The sequence below is a fragment of the Oreochromis aureus genome, linkage group 12, assembly GCF_013358895.1.
Source record: "Oreochromis aureus strain Israel breed Guangdong linkage group 12, ZZ_aureus, whole genome shotgun sequence".
Classification (NCBI taxonomy): domain Eukaryota; kingdom Metazoa; phylum Chordata; class Actinopteri; order Cichliformes; family Cichlidae; genus Oreochromis; species Oreochromis aureus.
Window position 1 is genome coordinate 22,908,993 of NC_052953.1, and position 16,901 is coordinate 22,925,893.

At 40.3% G+C, this 16,901-nt stretch overlaps 1 protein-coding gene across 1 annotated transcript; it reads right to left on the minus strand.

The window, feature by feature from the left end:
* Window positions 1-14,262: 14,262 nt before the first annotated feature.
* LOC116317442 (arrestin domain-containing protein 3-like) lies at window positions 14,263-15,243 on the minus strand. Its single transcript, XM_031736213.2, has 3 exons — window positions 15,169-15,243; window positions 14,832-15,088; window positions 14,263-14,660 (listed from the first exon to the last, which is right to left on the minus strand). The coding sequence occupies exons 1-3, from the start codon at window positions 15,203-15,205 to the stop codon at window positions 14,553-14,555; spliced, it is 402 nt and encodes a 133-aa protein (XP_031592073.2). The 5' UTR covers window positions 15,206-15,243; the 3' UTR covers window positions 14,263-14,552.
* Window positions 15,244-16,901: the final 1,658 nt, after the last annotated feature.

Consider the following 16,901-nt stretch of genomic DNA (forward strand, 5'->3'; position numbering starts at 1 on the left):
GTAAATGTTTAGCGTATTGTATACATTGCAATGCTGTCAATACCATTGTTCTTTTAATTATATATTTCAATTAAAACACTGGCATTTTTCCAAGATCACAAGCAATACCAGTCCTCCCTTTTTTCAGATTTTTGTGGTTATCTAATACTACACTGTTCAGGATTAAGTTAGTTCAACTTCAGGGTTCACAGTCTGTCCAGTTAGGAAGCATAACACATTGTAAATTCATTTCACCTGCTTTTGTCCAAATGAGAACAACAGCAGGTGTCCGGAAGAGGAAACAATAAGAAAACCCTCGAAAAGGCATTGGCACAGACCATTGCCCTGTCTCCTTATCACCCCTGATGGATAATCCTCTAGTTTTGCTTTTTGCTACTTTGTGTGGTGATGCCTCCAGGTCTGCTGCCTGCAGTCCAGCTCCTCCAGGATGATATGTGCTGGGTTAGCCGGCTCAATCTCATGAGTATGGAGGAGATACAGGCCATCACAAGAGGAGATCTGGACAGGCCTATTAACCCACCAGCAGGCCTCGTAGCTGCTGTTTTTGGTGAGGAGAAACAGAAGGACCGCTGTTCAAATGCCTTCGGCATCATACACTACCAGTCAGTAAGTTAAGTTGACACATGTTCTCATTTAAAGGTTTTTCTTCATTTTTATTACTTTCTACATTGTCAGTACATACTGAAGATATCAAATCAAACTTATCAATTCAGTTCCTTGTAGATATTCTAATCAATGTCATTAGTTTCCCATTGGTTCTGTTTTGAGAGTCACCACCGTTGCTAAGCAGCAAAAAAAAAAAAAAATTCCATTCATGCAAATTAATTGCATGTTGTGGGTCAAATTTTTGTGCATGTTTATTGAGATATTTCCCCTCTTTGTTGTGATCAGTGTTGCAATCGTTACTTTAAAAAATCATTATTACATGTTACACAAAACACTTTCTTAAAAGTGCAGTACATTACTTAATTACTCCCGGGAAAAGGTTACTTGTTATACTAGTCATTACATTACTTTGACGTTACTCTGTGAAATATCTCAAACACGCTGTCTCATAATCACCATTTAACACTATAAACCTGAGGCTACAACCCCACACACTGACACAAATCTCTAAAGAGGACACACACCTCTAACATCTTTCTCTTGGTAGAATACAAAGCTGACCACACAAAGCAAAGCTGAAAGCAATCACAAAAAACGATTGCCACAGTGGTTCTGCCTTAAAAAGGGATGCTGCAGCCTGACTGCTCATCTGATTTTTACCTGTTGAAGTTAAGGGTCAGGCTTTCACTCAGCTTTCACGTTGGGTCTTGACTAACAATCCGAAGGAATTGGACTACTAGGAAACTTTTTTTTTTCAAGAACCGGTTCTTGATTCCCATCCATATGAAAGGCCCTTAAAGATGTGTTTCTTATAGCTTTGGACTTTGAACTATCCAGGTCTATCCAGGTAATGCCTGAATGTGGAAAGGAGGAGGAGAACCCACGAAAACTACAGATGAAGGAACTTCACCATTAATTGGGATTAAAAACGAAGCTGATGCAGACAAAACAATTTAGAGAAAATAAAAATTTGCTTCAGTACTATGTGATGTCTTATAAGGAATTTTCATTTTCACAGTTGACCTCTTTCTGTGCATGTGGTTTCACACAGTTTCCAACCACTCTGTGCAAAGGTTACTCACTTTTTACTGTTGCTATTGCAGCTTTTACAACAACAACCTTTGTTTCACATTGCAGTGAACGTTTTAGTTTTATTTTATTGTTGTAGATAGATTTTTAAAAAATGCATAAAGTTATCAAATAATGTACAGAACATAAAAACACACAATTTAAATAGATTAAATTGACATGGTACAACTCTTTGTGTGTAAAGGTTGTTTACAATTATGTCTATGGATAGATAGATAGATAGATAGATAGATAGATAGATAGATAGATAGATAGATAGATAGATAGATAGATAGATAGATAGATAGATAGATAGATAGATAGATAGATAGATAGATAGATAGATAGATAGATAGATAGAGTTGAGTGTGAGGACCGAAATGCGGACATGCAGGTAAACTGAAACTGGAATCCAAACTCAGAATAACTAAGACCAGGAAACAAAAAAGGAAAACTGAGATAATATAAGACAGAAGACCCACAAACCTGATGTTGGAAGATAATAACAAAGTCATGACAGACAGGGCCGAGACACAGACAGAGACAAAGAGAAAGAGACGATGGGCTGGGGAGACCGAAGGTAAACAAGCATGGAGAAATGGCAGACTTAACATGGAAGATACTAAAAGAAGCAATACCGAGACAAGACTAAGGGAACAGGAAGTAAACTAATAACCCTAAAGTCATTTATGACTAAACTGGAGATCTCAAACAATATAGTAGGGAACTAACAGGGAAAAGAAAAACTCATAAACACAAGGAAAGCAAACTTAATTAATAGAATCTACAACCAAGTCCACTGCCCAAAATAAAAACAATGAATTAAAAAGCTCAAAATGTCCAAACATCCAATACACTGGGTCAAAGTTAAACCACACATTTATCACTTCATGTCAGACTGTTTAATAGTACTTTCTGAACAAACTGAAAATAACATTTTTTTTATGTTGCTAGGTAACTGATTAACTAAAACACAGAATAACAAATCCATTTTGCCAATGACAGGTTTCTATAATAAACGTGTGAATTACGTTTCCCAGGACAAGACATAAGGCTTAGTAAAAGCCTCCAAACCTTCAGACTTTTGGTATATAAAAACTAAAAAATGCGTCCTTTATTTCACACAACACATATGTAAAGTCACATGAGGTTGCTGTACATGTATATACTCGATTTCTCGAGCATTGCTGAACCTCCTCTACAAACTCAAAAGACCTTTTCTCTGTTTCCTATACATCTGTCGCCATCTACTGGTGGGAGATTAAGTATATTTCTATTAAATATACATTTATATACACTATAAATTCAAACCCTTACATAGTCATAGCCCTGTATACATTAACTGTTATTGTTTTGTTTGGGGAATAAAAGCTATATTAAATAAAGGACTCCATAGCTTTCTTTTGCTAACAGCTCTGTGATACACCATGGCCAGATATTTTTTGAGACCCTTAACAACCACATTTCATCAAAGCAGACAATGTGTATGTGTGTGTGTGTGTGTGTGTGTGTGTGTGTGTGTGTGTAGGAGAAGCACACACAAACACACACACATACACACACACACACGGTGTAAGTAATGTCAGTAGTACTAGCTTTTGAATAGCACCATGGACAGCAACCGCAGTCAGTTTTCAGGGGAACGGACAAAGTTACTTTAAGTTAACCTACAAACTCTCAAACTGGCACCAGCTGAGAACTGTAAAAAACCCAATAACCACAGGTCCTCACAAACTGCCTAGGCAGGGTCACCATATCAAACAAGCACACTTGTTTATAGAATTTATTATTCAGCAATCATTTCCAGTGGGCCAGCTTTATCATACACATCGTATTACATATGATTACACATTTTCAACATATAACTGATAATAATATCCTACTGAGAACTGAGGAAAAAATCCTCTTCCCAAGGAACTTTTTTTAAAATTTCCTGCCTATTTGGAGCGAAAAGACGCCACCCAAACACATGAGATATCAATATCATTAGTTGTCGACAGGTTTGCTTGGATTTTCCACCTTCCCAGCATGTCTTGCCATCAAATCTTTTCAGAAAAGGCAGTGGAGTCTGAAATTATTGAGAAATATTTACATCTAAGACTCAATGCATTAAAAAAAAAATGTATACTGCATGAATAAAGTCGGGCTGTGATTCACAAGGTGGAATTATGACTTAACCATGTAGTGGAACTCCTATAATCTTTCCAACTTTAGCGAAATAGCGCATGTAAGCTGAACAATTTGGAGGGTGTGTTTGATAATTAGGTGTACTGGGCTTTTCCTGCATTCTAACCTGTGGTGCACCACCCTGGGTACACTGTTGAAGCTTGCACTTGCCATGGATTAAGCACACCAGATCAAGCTTTTAGGGATCTCTGAGAAGGGATGGGCTTAGACAACCAAAAAGCAAAAGCAAAAAAAAAAAAAAAAAAAAAAAAAAATATATATATATATATATATATATATATATATATATATATATATATATATATATATATATGTTTTGTTTTTGTTTTTTCCACAAGTTAACAAGGAGAACATGTACGTGCTTTGTTATCTAACCAATGCTGCATGTAGCGACAGACTCTCAGGAGTGTGCACTCTCTCATAATAAAAACAAAAGAAACTTTCATCCCTAATTCAGTCAGGGCATGTTTAAAGTTTCACATTTATATGCCCATGTTCTCTCAGGTTCCATGTATTAAACACAAGTTATACAGAAGTGAACAAAATTAGCAGTGTGATCTTTACAGGAAAAATCATCTATATGTGTACATCCCCATGAATCATGAACCAAACAAATCCCCATGCAGTTACATAACAACAGTTTGTGCAAATAAAGGCTTTACTGAAACAACCATGCACGAAACAACCACTTGATACTCAGGGGGGAAAACTTTACCTAGCAAGCCAGTTTATGATGGAAAGCATGTGTTCACAGGCATATTTGTTGGTAAGTGCTGTTTGTATCACAGCGCTAAAGGACCACATTACATGGTTTTTGCAAGTTATGTATATCCTGCTGCCACTAAACTTAAAGAGTTAGAATCCTGTATGTAATAGAATAAATAAGACCCAATGCACTTGTATTAAGTCTTATTCATTTTAATACGTTGATTTTCAGTTTACAGTACCTTTGCTGAAATTTGAAGCATTTATTTCATTTTCTGTGATGATTATTTAGCATTCTGTCTGGAAGCAGGTTGGGATCTATCTTGTAGGGGCCAATGTCATGCAAGTTGTTAAATGCTTGAATATGGACAGGCAGTGAACAGTGTGTTTAAACCAGTTCCTCCAACTGCTTCATATTATGGGAACTGTCGCTGAAAAGGAAGTGCAGATAGAGAGTTTTTCATTTGTTTATTGTAATGTAATCCATTGTTAATATAAACATTTTAATCATGCTATTCTAACCGTCAAGTGTCCTCAAGTTGTTAAATCATGATTATAAATCAGCATTCACCAAAATAATCATAAAATAATTAGCAGGTATTGTAAGAAGTGGGGGATCTGTGTGTCTGTTGATAATTCCTTTAAACAATTTTAATATTTATAAATACATTTTAAGGGCAACATGTTCTATGGTAACATGGTTTTGGTGTGGACCCCAAAAATGTCAGATATTACCATCTCTCGTCAAACAGGAAAAAATGAAAATGGTATGAACCGCTCTGTTTAAACAGAAAACCTATATTCGTGTTTAAGAGGGACTTTCCAAGGTAATCTCTTCCAAACATGCAGTGTGACCTGCTAAGACCTGTTGAAAGTAAATGGACAGACCTCCAGGATCATTCTGACAGCCAGAATACTTTCTCTACAAGAACAGATCTGCCCTTACTTTCTCTTCATTAAAGTTGGATGTAGACCAAGCATACACATATCATCATATGTTGTTGATAAATGGCAAGTAACTGCAAAAGAAATGGTAAATGGCCTGTATTTGTATAGCGCTTTCACTAGTCCCTAAGGACCCCAAACCGCTTTACACAACCAGTCATCCACCCATTCACACACACACATTCACACACTGAAATGAAATTGCATACCTAAAATACTGCATTCACCGCATAAAGGTGAAGCCGGTATTATTTGGGCAACATGAAATCACTGATAGACAGCTGTTTTCCAGGTACAAAAAGGTGAAGAATCATAAAAACAACGATGGCAAATAACTGAGTATTCTTACGCTCTTACAAGAATTTAATTTATTTTCTGACTTGAGAATTTGTTTTGTACAGATGTACTATTAAAAATAAGGCTGCAACGATCCATTCGGTAACTCGAATAACTCGAAAAGAAATCCTCGAGACTTGGTTTAAGCCAGAACTCCCTACGCCCAGTTGTCAATGAGCTTTTCACCCACATGTTTGACTAAAAATAGACTTGCAGTAGGCTACAAACGTATCTAGTAACACACGAATGACAAGTATGCATCATTGGATCCATGCAGTCCCCAGTCTTTCTAGAAAATAAGACTGATTTCGCAACAGCAGCACTGAAGCTCATGTTACACTTTAACGCTGAGTGCGCGCGCGCGCACACACGCACACACACACACACACAAAAGGGTTAGAGCTGGAGCCGTTGCCGAGACGGTGAGCTCGGGTGGAGTAAAAACAAAACCACCAACACAGCAGCGCTTGTTCCTGTTCCTGTAATCACCATTAAAGCCTTTACTGGTAAAAAGCTAGTCTTTCATCTTTCATCAAACCAACTGTTCAACAAGCTTCAACATGAAGAAAAACGAACTTTGTAAATGCTCACATCCGCTGCGAAAACTTGCAGTAAAGCTACAGAGGTTGCACTAAAATATGCAGATAAGCTTCGTCTGATGCGATTAGTGATGTTCGATTCGTGAACGAATCGTTCAATACTAGTGATGGTAAATTCGATTCTTTTTACTGAATCGAGTTTTAATGAGTCACTCACCAAAGTGAATCGGGTTTCTTGAGTCATTTGAGTCACTGAGTCAGTTGACCAGAGAGTGCAAAAATGTATATTTTCACTCAAACTTAATTTGTTTCTCTTTTAATGTAAATCCTACTGCTAAGATGAATGATTGTAAAAGAAAAAAACTATTTTTTCAGAGCAAAAAAAGAGCAAAAAAAATTCTAAAGGGAACATTTATTTATTTTTATTTTATTTTATTGGTATTTTCCTTAAATGTGTCAAATATATATTTTCTCATCTAAATGTCCACTGAGCTTTGAGCCAGGGGGCGGTAAAGCGCCTTAACATTGGTTGCCAACCAAGAAGAGGAAGAAGCTGTGAGCCAGGAGGGAGGGGGTGAGTGGCTGTGTCCCAATTCAGGGTATGCACGCTTGAAGTACGCACACTACGCGTACTACGTACGGTGCGTACTACAAGTACGGGAAGAGCGGAAGTGAGAGGCTTGTGAAATGGGACGGTCTAGCCTTCGTCGCGCTGTTCAGGTTGCCTAGCAACCATGATACTAACCGCGAGAAATGTTTCATACAGCTTTGTGTGACAGAAATGAAGGAGAAAAAATGTTTTGTTGGTCATTCATTTTTGTCATGACATCACTTTGATTAGTTGAGACCACAGGACTGTAAAACATGATAGTTGGGCTTCATTTCTGTACTGAACAGTCATTTCAATATTAGTTAGTAAATAATAATTAGCTAATGTTGTTCATGAGACTAAAGTCATCTCACTGTGGTAATGTTAATATAATATGGACAATATTATATGTATTGTCCATATCCATCTATCCATCCATCCGTATATACATATGTGTATATATATATGAGCTTGAACTCTGGGTAAAAGATGCAAGTAGCAGTTATTTATATTTCCTATCACCTTAAATCTTCACTCAAAGACAAGTATCTCTGACAGTGTATATACAGATGTATTATATATAAGAGACAAACATTGTTCTTTCAATATGTTGGCATTACTAAATTTGGCTCAATGCTTATATATATGTGTAAAAAGAAAATGTACGAGCTGTGATAACCGTTTCTAATAGAATGAAGATCAGACTGGTATATGAAATATTCCTTTTTTGGGTGAGAAAATCAGACCATGTCATAACTGCTTTAAGTCATACAGAATAGATATCAGAGCCTTAAACAGGCTGACTTCTGCTAAATGGGTCAAACTGGGCAGAAAGTACACAAACACATAACATCCTTATAGAATATGATGTAACACTATAGATCAACTTACCTCAGAATATATAAAGCACATAAACAATTACAGCAATATGATGCAACAAACACAGCAGTACTACTAATCCAAAATACTCAAAGCTTCATAGAAACAAACATTTATCTTTAGCTCCATTCTGCTGCTGATACATACTTTAGGTTTCTGAATATTAAACTTGTTGCTGCCTTTCATAGTGTGTAACTTGAAGGCCCTGAGTACTTTCTCCCACACTGAAAACACTGGAATGATCAAATTATTTAAACATTACCTAATAAGACTGATTCAGGACAGACAATTAGTTATTTTAAACTTTTCTAGCAGTCCTTCACAAACAGGGAACAGTCTGTCTATTCTCAACATCTGTCAGCTGCTGCTGGCTCTTCCTCCTCCTCTTCCTCACACACTCCTGAGTTTGTCCTGGTGGATCATTAGGGGTGCAAAGCCTCACAGATGATGTGCAGCAGTGGGTCCTTCAGTCTGTCCTCACTCTGGACACTTGCAGTTGTCACACATGGAAATCAAATGTGTGATAAGCTGCAGGATTCAAACACAAGTGTAACTTATAAATACATGTTCATACTTTTATTCCACAATCAGAGAGAAAAAAACAGAGAGAGTGCAGGACAGACAGACAGGTGACAGTCTCAGGTGTACACACTGCTACAAAACAGCACAAGAGAAGGAGGATTTAGTGTTTGTGTTATTACGAGTGCTAAACAAGAAGAGTTCCCAGATGGTCCAGTGGACACATGTGTGACTCCTGTGATTAAAGCATCTTTCTTTCAGATTAACGAGTGAACCGTCAGCTCGTTCAAACACACGTTAAAGTCCGTTTGGCGACACCACCGAACAGAGGCAGCAATATAACATAGCTAACATTAACAGTGCAGTTTATCCTGCTTGTGCCGTCATATTCAGGACTGCAAACCGAGCAGCATCACTGACTTTCAGCTTGTGTTTGTGGATATATGACTGACTTTAATTATCCATAAAATCATCACATTCTCTGTAAGATTAAGGTCAACTATATATATATGTATATATATTTAGAAGTAGAGGCTTTAAAACCAAGTTACCGCTGAAAGTACAAACATCACTAATGTCACATAACTTTGCCGACATGTGGCCAACAGTAATGTTTTAATGTTCTTAAACATTCGCACATAAATAAGTGACATAATATTCAGTACTTACTTTTGACAGTTCACTCTTCGGCGCTCCCTTCTGCCGTATTTTGCGGCAAAATTATCCACACCCACCGCCGCTATGGATTGTGGGATATATATGGGGCCCTAAGCGTGCACCGGACCACGCTTGATATTTGGGGAAATCGACGGCGCATTTGGAGTATGCATTTGAAGTACACTTTGAATTGGGACAGCCGTCGTCGCGTGGCGGTGACGTAATCGCACTTGAAATGCGTACTTCAAGCGTGCATACCCTGAATTGGGACACAGCCAGTGAGTGAGTGAGTGAGTGATTCGTAACAGGAAGGGAGGGGGTGTGTGAGTCAGTGATTCGTTCAACTCGTTTGAGCTGTGAGCCAGGAGGGAGGGGGTGAGTGAGTCCTGAGTGATTCGCTTATGCTATGATTCAGCACAGCAAGGGAGGGGGTGAGTAACTCAAATGTGCTGTTAGCATGCTAGCTGAGCGATGCTACTGTGAACCGAGGAGCTATTGTCTTGATGTGAGCTTCTACTCAGGGTTTTTTCTTCCAGTTCAGAGCAGAAATGTTTTTGTTAAGAAACTGGCTGTTGTTTTTTTCCCCACAATTTTAATTATAAGCTAGATATATTTCTACTAATGAAATTAGCTTGCTAACAGCAACAGGGATGAGTCAGTGAGTCAGTTGCGCTTGTGAATCATGATTCACGAGTCAGTAAAGTGATTCTCGAGTACTGAATAGTGATGTTCGATTCGTGAACGAATCGTTCAATACTATACAATTACATTTTTAAGTTATCCAAGTGACTTATATATCATGTTTAACCTGAGTAGCGAAAGAGCGGGGGTCAGAAAACGATGAAGCCGGGAGTCAGCTGCTCTCGCCGGCTCGAGTGACCATTGAACCCCCCCGGCTTGCTATCGAGCGGGTGGGTAACAGACGTCTCCGAAAACGTCGGCGCACTTTTGCAAATATGCGATGTCTTGATAAACCAAGCAGATATTTGAAATTTACACAGCTACTTTCTCGCCTGAAAATATGTTAAAAGTTTATTTTGTGACCCAGAAAGATTAATAAGACTAATTTTAAAACTTAGTAGCGGCCGCCATTGTTGGCAGCTGAAATTTGGCTGGGCCGCACTATGAATTCTGGGATATGGTGGGCCACGAAGGACACACCCGACCCATCCTTCAAATTCGGGGAAATGAAGGACTCATTTGTCGGCCGCATTTGAAGGAGTCGACGAATTGGGACAGCCTTCGTCGCCTGGCTGTGACGTAATCGGCCTTCAAATGCAGCCTCCGGAGGATGCAGCCGACGTTTTGGGACACAGTTAATAGCTCCTCGGTTCACAGTAGCATCGCTCAGCTAGCATGCTAACAGCACATTTGAGTTACTCACCCCCTCCCTTGCTGTGCTGAATCATAGCGTAAGGCGAATCACTCACTCACTCATCCCCTCCCTCCTGGCTCACAGCTCAAACGAGTTGAACGAATCACTGACTCACTCACCCCCTCCCTTCCTGTTATGAATCACTCACTCACTCACTCACTCACTCACCCCCTCCCTCCTGGCTCACAGCTTCTTCTTCTTCTTGGTTGGCAACCAATGTTAAGGCGCTTTACCGCCCCCTGGCTCACAGCTCAGTGGACATTTAGATGAGAAAATATATATTTGACACATTTAAGGAAAATACCAATAAAATAAAATAAAAATAAATAAATGTTCCCTTTAGAATTTTTTTTGCTCTTTTTTGCTCTGAAAAAATAGTTGTTTTCTTTTACAATCCTTCATCTTAGCAGTAGGATTTACATTAAAAGAGAAACAAATTAAGTTTGAGTGAAAATATACATTTTTGCACTCTCTGGTCAACTGACTCAGTGACTCAAGAAACCCGATTCACTTTGGTGAGTGACTCATTAAAACTCGATTCAGTAAAAAGAATTTACCATCACTAATGCGTTTTTTTAGCACCGATAGACTGATTTAAGGTGCATGAGAGGAGGCTCCGCCTAAAGACTGACATCGTGACTTCTGATTTCAGATAATAACAAAAGTTAAGAGATGAGATGTTCCACGCATTGATTTCAGTATGATATACAGTATAATGAAACATTTGACAACTTATTGCAATTTACGTTGTTTAGCAAATAGACTAGCCTACTGAATAGTGCTGAACATGAACTCGTTAAATCGAAGTGACGGTCGTACTGAAAGATTCATACATCTCGCTAAGAAGACAGTGTTTGTAAATGATCGCTGACAAAAAATAAATAAATAACCATAACACGACTCAACAATCTATTAATACTCCCATCCGTAGTTTAGGGTACATGTAAATATGTCTTCAATAAAAATAAATAAAGTGCTCGTTACATAAGAGCTTATTTACGTGTAGTTATAGCTGCTCATTCAAGAATTGTAAACAAGGATATAAGTGCAATTTCAACACCACAATGTACATCTAAAGTAAAAGTTCACTGCAGACTTTGGTCGTCCACCTTTGCAAGTCAAAAAATACATAAATGAGGGAAAAGTAGGTTATACACTTGTGTGATTTGTGTGAGCAGCGTTACCATGTGTGTGCGGTTTGGTTGCTGCTCTGAACCCAGATGAACAACTTAGGTGAACACCGCTGCCTTTCTGAGAAACAGCTGTCTGTGTAACGTGAAAAAGAGGGAGGTGTATGAAAACCTTTTTTTTTTTTTTTAAACACACCTTGTTGATCGGTATGAGTGCAGCCAAATAAAGGAATGGCAACCAAGGAGTATGTAGCCGCTAAACTGGTGACCTAAATCTTCGCCACCACGTCTATATACATACAAGCATAAGGGGAGAGAGTGAATCAGCGCTCGGAGTACGGACACTGGGCCGGCTTTAAACACACCATTTATTTTTCTAGAAGAACAGCCAGAATCACAAGTAGAGTTAAAATCCCCACTAAAAAAAATAAATGTTCACAACCCGCTAAAAGTCCTGCCGGCAGAGATTAAAATACAATTAAAAAATCAAAGCTAAATGAATGTCCTTTTTATACGATAAGAATTCCCCCCCCCCAGAGTCCAACCACACACACTCAGGCAAATGTTCCTTAGCTGAAAGAGACAGAAGGGGGCCCCTCTTCCGGGATGGGGAAATCTCGCCAGCAGAAGGCCAGGGAGGAGGCTCCTATCCCCACCTGGCAGCGCATGGCCGTGCAGTCCAGCCGCTCTCCGCGTCCGCACACGGCTTCCCTCATAGCCCGGCCCTGATACAGGCAGAGGCGTCCCCTCTGCCTTCTGTGGATTTCACACATCGCCTCCCGCTGTTACTATTCTGTCCGTCGGAACTGGATCGCCGGAAGTCTCGCGACGCCTCACAGGCAGGCCAGTCCTTCTATACATGTGCTCGTCTGCACCACACGTTTGGTTTCCTGTTCTTCGCTGTTCCTGTGTCTCTCTCCCGTCTTTGCGCTCACCATCTCCCTTAAGTCCGTTTGGCGGCCAATAGGTCACCTCGGGGGCACGCCCCCACCTCACAGGTGCACGCAATTATCTGTCCAAGCCACAGTGGAATAAAAAAAGAATACTATACAGCGACACAAAACACAGTATAAATATGGGGATAAAATCATGCAATAAGAACATCAATAAACAATCATGCAATAGCACTATAACAATAAAACATGCAAATAAAATCACTATGTAGCAATACACAGTCTGATTCAAAACAAAATATAAAAACACAATTTTCCACTGTGTGACAAGTACACAGAGACCAGAGTAGCGATTAGGAAAATGTATTTGCAGTAAGATTAATAACAGAATAAATACATAAACCTCCTCAAAAACATTAACACCTAAATGGAGAGACATAATCGTCTCTTAGGGGAAGTACTTTATTTTTGAAACCGTCTCAGCAACACAGCAGGAGTATTCTCAGCTTGCCCCATCTTCACCTGTCTCTCTGGTCTCCCTTGTCAACTTGTTCCTAGCTCTGCTTAGCCCTCTATCTTTCTGTGCTGCAGGTTCTTCTTCACTGGTGTTTACTGGGGTACTGTGTGTGTATTTATATTGTATTGCTGCCTCCTAATGATTCCTTAATCAGTCACCGACCATTCACTGTGTCAGTTCTTCGAATAAGTCCAGTAAGTAGAGCTGCTAACAGAAAGGAATGGTAGCCAAAGAGTACAAAAACACAGTGTAGCAGTTAAAAACATTTGATTTATTTATCATTTCAGAAAAAGCCGAAGGCAGTCAAAAACAACAAAAAATAAAATCGAGCTAGCAGTCCAATTTTGAACATTAAGTGCACAGGTGCAAGGTTTTAAGACAAATGCTTAGGAACCAAACATCACAGCAATCAGTCTTTTAACTGTTGTGTCTCACTGGGAAATGCCTTCCCCATGCCCATACCCCACCAGTTCCCCCAGCATCCATCTGTCCTTTCCATTTTGTTGCTTCCCCTTGCTCTGTTGCTAGCACCTCATCTTTTATACAGAGTAAGCAAGTGTTGATAGTTGCTTTGATTAGGAAACTATAGTCACAACTTTTCAAAATAAAAGTATGCAAAATATAAAAAAACTGGCAGCTATAAATGGAAATTTCTATAATTAAACATGTCAGATTACTCTTTTTATTTACCCTGCATACACTCAATAGATGTCATGGTCCTGGGTCATTTTGACCCAGCTTTCTTAGTTTTCTTGTGTTTTTGTATTCTGTTCATTATTTATTCCATGGTTCCTGGGTTGTTCAGTTTAGTTTATTAGATTTCCCCCCCGTGTATTTACCCCCTGTGTCCCCCTCCTGTATCTGTGAGTTCCTATGCCTCGTTTTTTCTCCTTGTGTTTTATTCCATGTTTTCCCTAGCCCGTTATGTCTGCGCTCTCCCCGTGTTCTCTCTCTCCCTCCTGTCCGCGTCTCTGTGTACTTCCTATTTTACTTTGATAGTCTCCCGTCAGTGTACGTCACATTGTGTTTGCTCCTGCCCTGTCTTGTTACAATTATTAGTATCAGCTGTGTCCCCTGTGTGCTTCCACTCCCTCATTATCCTTCTGTGTATTTATGTCCGCGTCTCCCTCAGTTCTGTGTTGCGTCCTCCCTCTTAGCTGTGTGATTCTCCTTGTGTTTTCCCATATGATTTATTTTTATTTTTCCCAGTTTAGTTTTGTACCGTTTTTTCTTGTTTCCAGCAATAAAGCTGTGCTTTTGAGTTCACGTTCAGTCTCGGTGAGTTTTGCGTTTGGGTCCAATTCCTGCCTGCATACAGCTAGTTCATGACAATAAAAGAAAAACGGACTAGAGCAGGAGAACGACCTGACTAAACAAGAGTAGGACCTGGATGTTGCACTGAACGTGATGTGAGTGCTGGAGTTGAAAACCCCTGCAGCACCTTATGAACACTGGTTATAATCGCTACTTGTTATATTAACATGCTGAGTGAGATCTGGGGTGGGATAGTAACAAGCACCTGACTCTGTGGGTTCAGGATCTAATCCAGTGTGGAAGGCAGGGGAAGCGAAGCTACTATAACTTCCGGCCTTGATTTTCCCAGGTAGCTAAGGCCCCTCAGCCTCACCAGGCTTAAAAGCTGCAAATCTGGAAGGAGCGATGACCAGTGGAAGCACCACCTCTGGGTCAACGGCAAAGCTAATGTCCAGATACACCTGGGAAACAGTCAGAAATTGAGAAACTTGTAAAGAAATATTATTATCTGTTCTAATTAATACATAGTTCAGACACACATTTCGCATGTGGCTTATTTATTTACACATGTTTACAAACAACGCAATTTTATTTCTGAGAGGATGTGATGTCACCAAGAAATTGTTTCATACCTTTATGTAATATTCAACTGAGATGATTTCACAGTTATGGATAGAGAAGATGACATCATCAGGAATCTTCAACTGGCAGGAGACAGTTTGCTCCGAGTATTGCCTGATAGTGCCCCCGACCTCTTTGAGTAGAATTAACAGTGAGTTCTTTGTGTGGTACTTGCTGCGGTACACTGTATTTTGTTCAAGCTTGAATTTGGGCCTCATGTTCTTTGAAGAGGAGTTGCAGATTTTGGCCATAACAGATAAAGTTTCACCTGTCAAAATCAAATCAGAACATTGAACTGCATTTTTAAATCTATCAATATTTGCCGTGCAACTTGAACCTTGATTTTACCTGGAGTGCAAACATTCCTGTCAATGGTAGCAGACATTTGGACCCGTCCCCGGGAGAGCCCACCTATGTTTTTACTCACTGTACCAGATTGTGGACGCTATGAAAAACCACATAGACAGAGAAGATTTTTATGATTTATTGCCTGTGATTTTCAGTGTGATTTCTTTTATACCAAACACTTTTCATTTAGCACACATGTCACATTTATAGCACATATCAGTGCAGTGCTTACCATCCCTTCCCAAAACTGCTGAAATGTCTTGGAAATGAAGTTGATCTCTCTTTTAACTTCAGAAGGCCACCACCAGATCCTGGATAACTTTGCTTCAAACATGTACACAATTTTTCCATTTTGCCCCTTGAAGGATGAAGGCATGCTCCTGTAAAACAAAACCAGTGTGGAAAGTGTACATTTGCCAAATATATATATATGTATACATATATATATATATATATATATATATATATATATATATATATATATATATATATATATATATATATATAAAAAACACCCAGCACCCCCTGCGGGCGGTTTATCCTTCAAGCTCGGGTCCTCTACCAGAGGCCTGGGAGCTTGAGGGTCCTGCGCAGTATCTTAGCTGTTCCCAGGACTGCGCTCTTCTGGACAGAGATCTCCGATGTTGTTCCCGGGATCTGCTGGAGCCACTCGCCTAGCTTGGGAGTCACCGCACCTAGTGCTCCGATTACCACGGGGACCACCGTTACCTTCACCCTCCACATCCTCTCGAGCTCTTCTCTGAGCCCTTGGTATTTCTCCAGCTTCTCGTGTTCCTTCTTCCTGATATTGCTGTCATTCGAACCGCTACATCGATCACTACAGCCGTCTTCTTCTGTTTGTCTACCACCACTATGTCCGGTTGGTTAGCCACCACCATTTTGTCCGCCTGCATCTGGAAGTCCCACAGGATCTTAGCTCGGTCATTCTCCATCACCCTTGGGGCATCTCCCATTTTGACCTTGGGACTTCCAGGTTATACTCGGCACAGATGTTCCTGTACACTATGCCGGCCACTTGGTTATGGCGTTCCATGTATGCCTTGCCTGCTAGCATCTTGCACCCTGCTGTTATGTGCTGGATTGTCTCTGGGGCATCTTTACACAGCCTGCACCTGGGGTCTTGCCTGGTGTGATAGACCCCAGCCTCTATGGATCTTGTACTCAGAGCTTGTTCTTGTGCTGCCATGATTAGTGCCTCTGTGCTGTCTTTCAGTCCAGCTTTATCCAGCCACTGGTAGGATTTCTGTATATCAGCCACCTCCTCTATCTGCCGGTGGTACATACCGTGCAGGGGCCTGTCCTTCCATGATGGTTCCTCGCCTTCCTCCTCTTTCTTGGGTTTCTGCTGCCTGAGGTATTCACTGAGCACACTGTCAGTTGGGGCCATCTTCGTGATGTATTCGTGGATGTTTCTTGTCTCATCCTGGACTGTGGTGCTGACACTCACCAGTCCCCGGCCCCCTTCCTTCCGCTTAGCGTACAACCTCAGGGTGCTAGACTTGGGGTGAAACCCTCCATGCATGGTAAGGAGCTTTCTTGTCTTGATGTCAGTGGCAGGGCGTAGGTGTTGATGGCCCGGATCTTGTTCTTACCGTTCAGCTGACTCCTCAGGACTTGCCTGACCCTCTGCAGGTACTTGGTGGTTGCAGCTTTCCTAGCGGCCTCTTCATCGCTCCCATTCGCCTGTGGGATCCCCAGGTACTTGTAACTGT

Excerpts from the sequence above, each read along its gene's own strand:
- LOC116317442 (XM_031736213.2), bottom strand. The coding sequence starts at position 15,205 with ATGTCTGCTACCATTGACAGGAATGTTTGCACTCCAG. Across the intron at positions 15,089-15,168 it reads CAGGAATGTTTGCACTCCAG|GTGAAACTTTATCTGTTATG; the intron begins GTAAAATCAAGG and ends TGATTTTGACAG. Across the intron at positions 14,661-14,831 it reads CAGTTGAATATTACATAAAG|GTGTATCTGGACATTAGCTT; the intron begins GTATGAAACAAT and ends ACTGTTTCCCAG.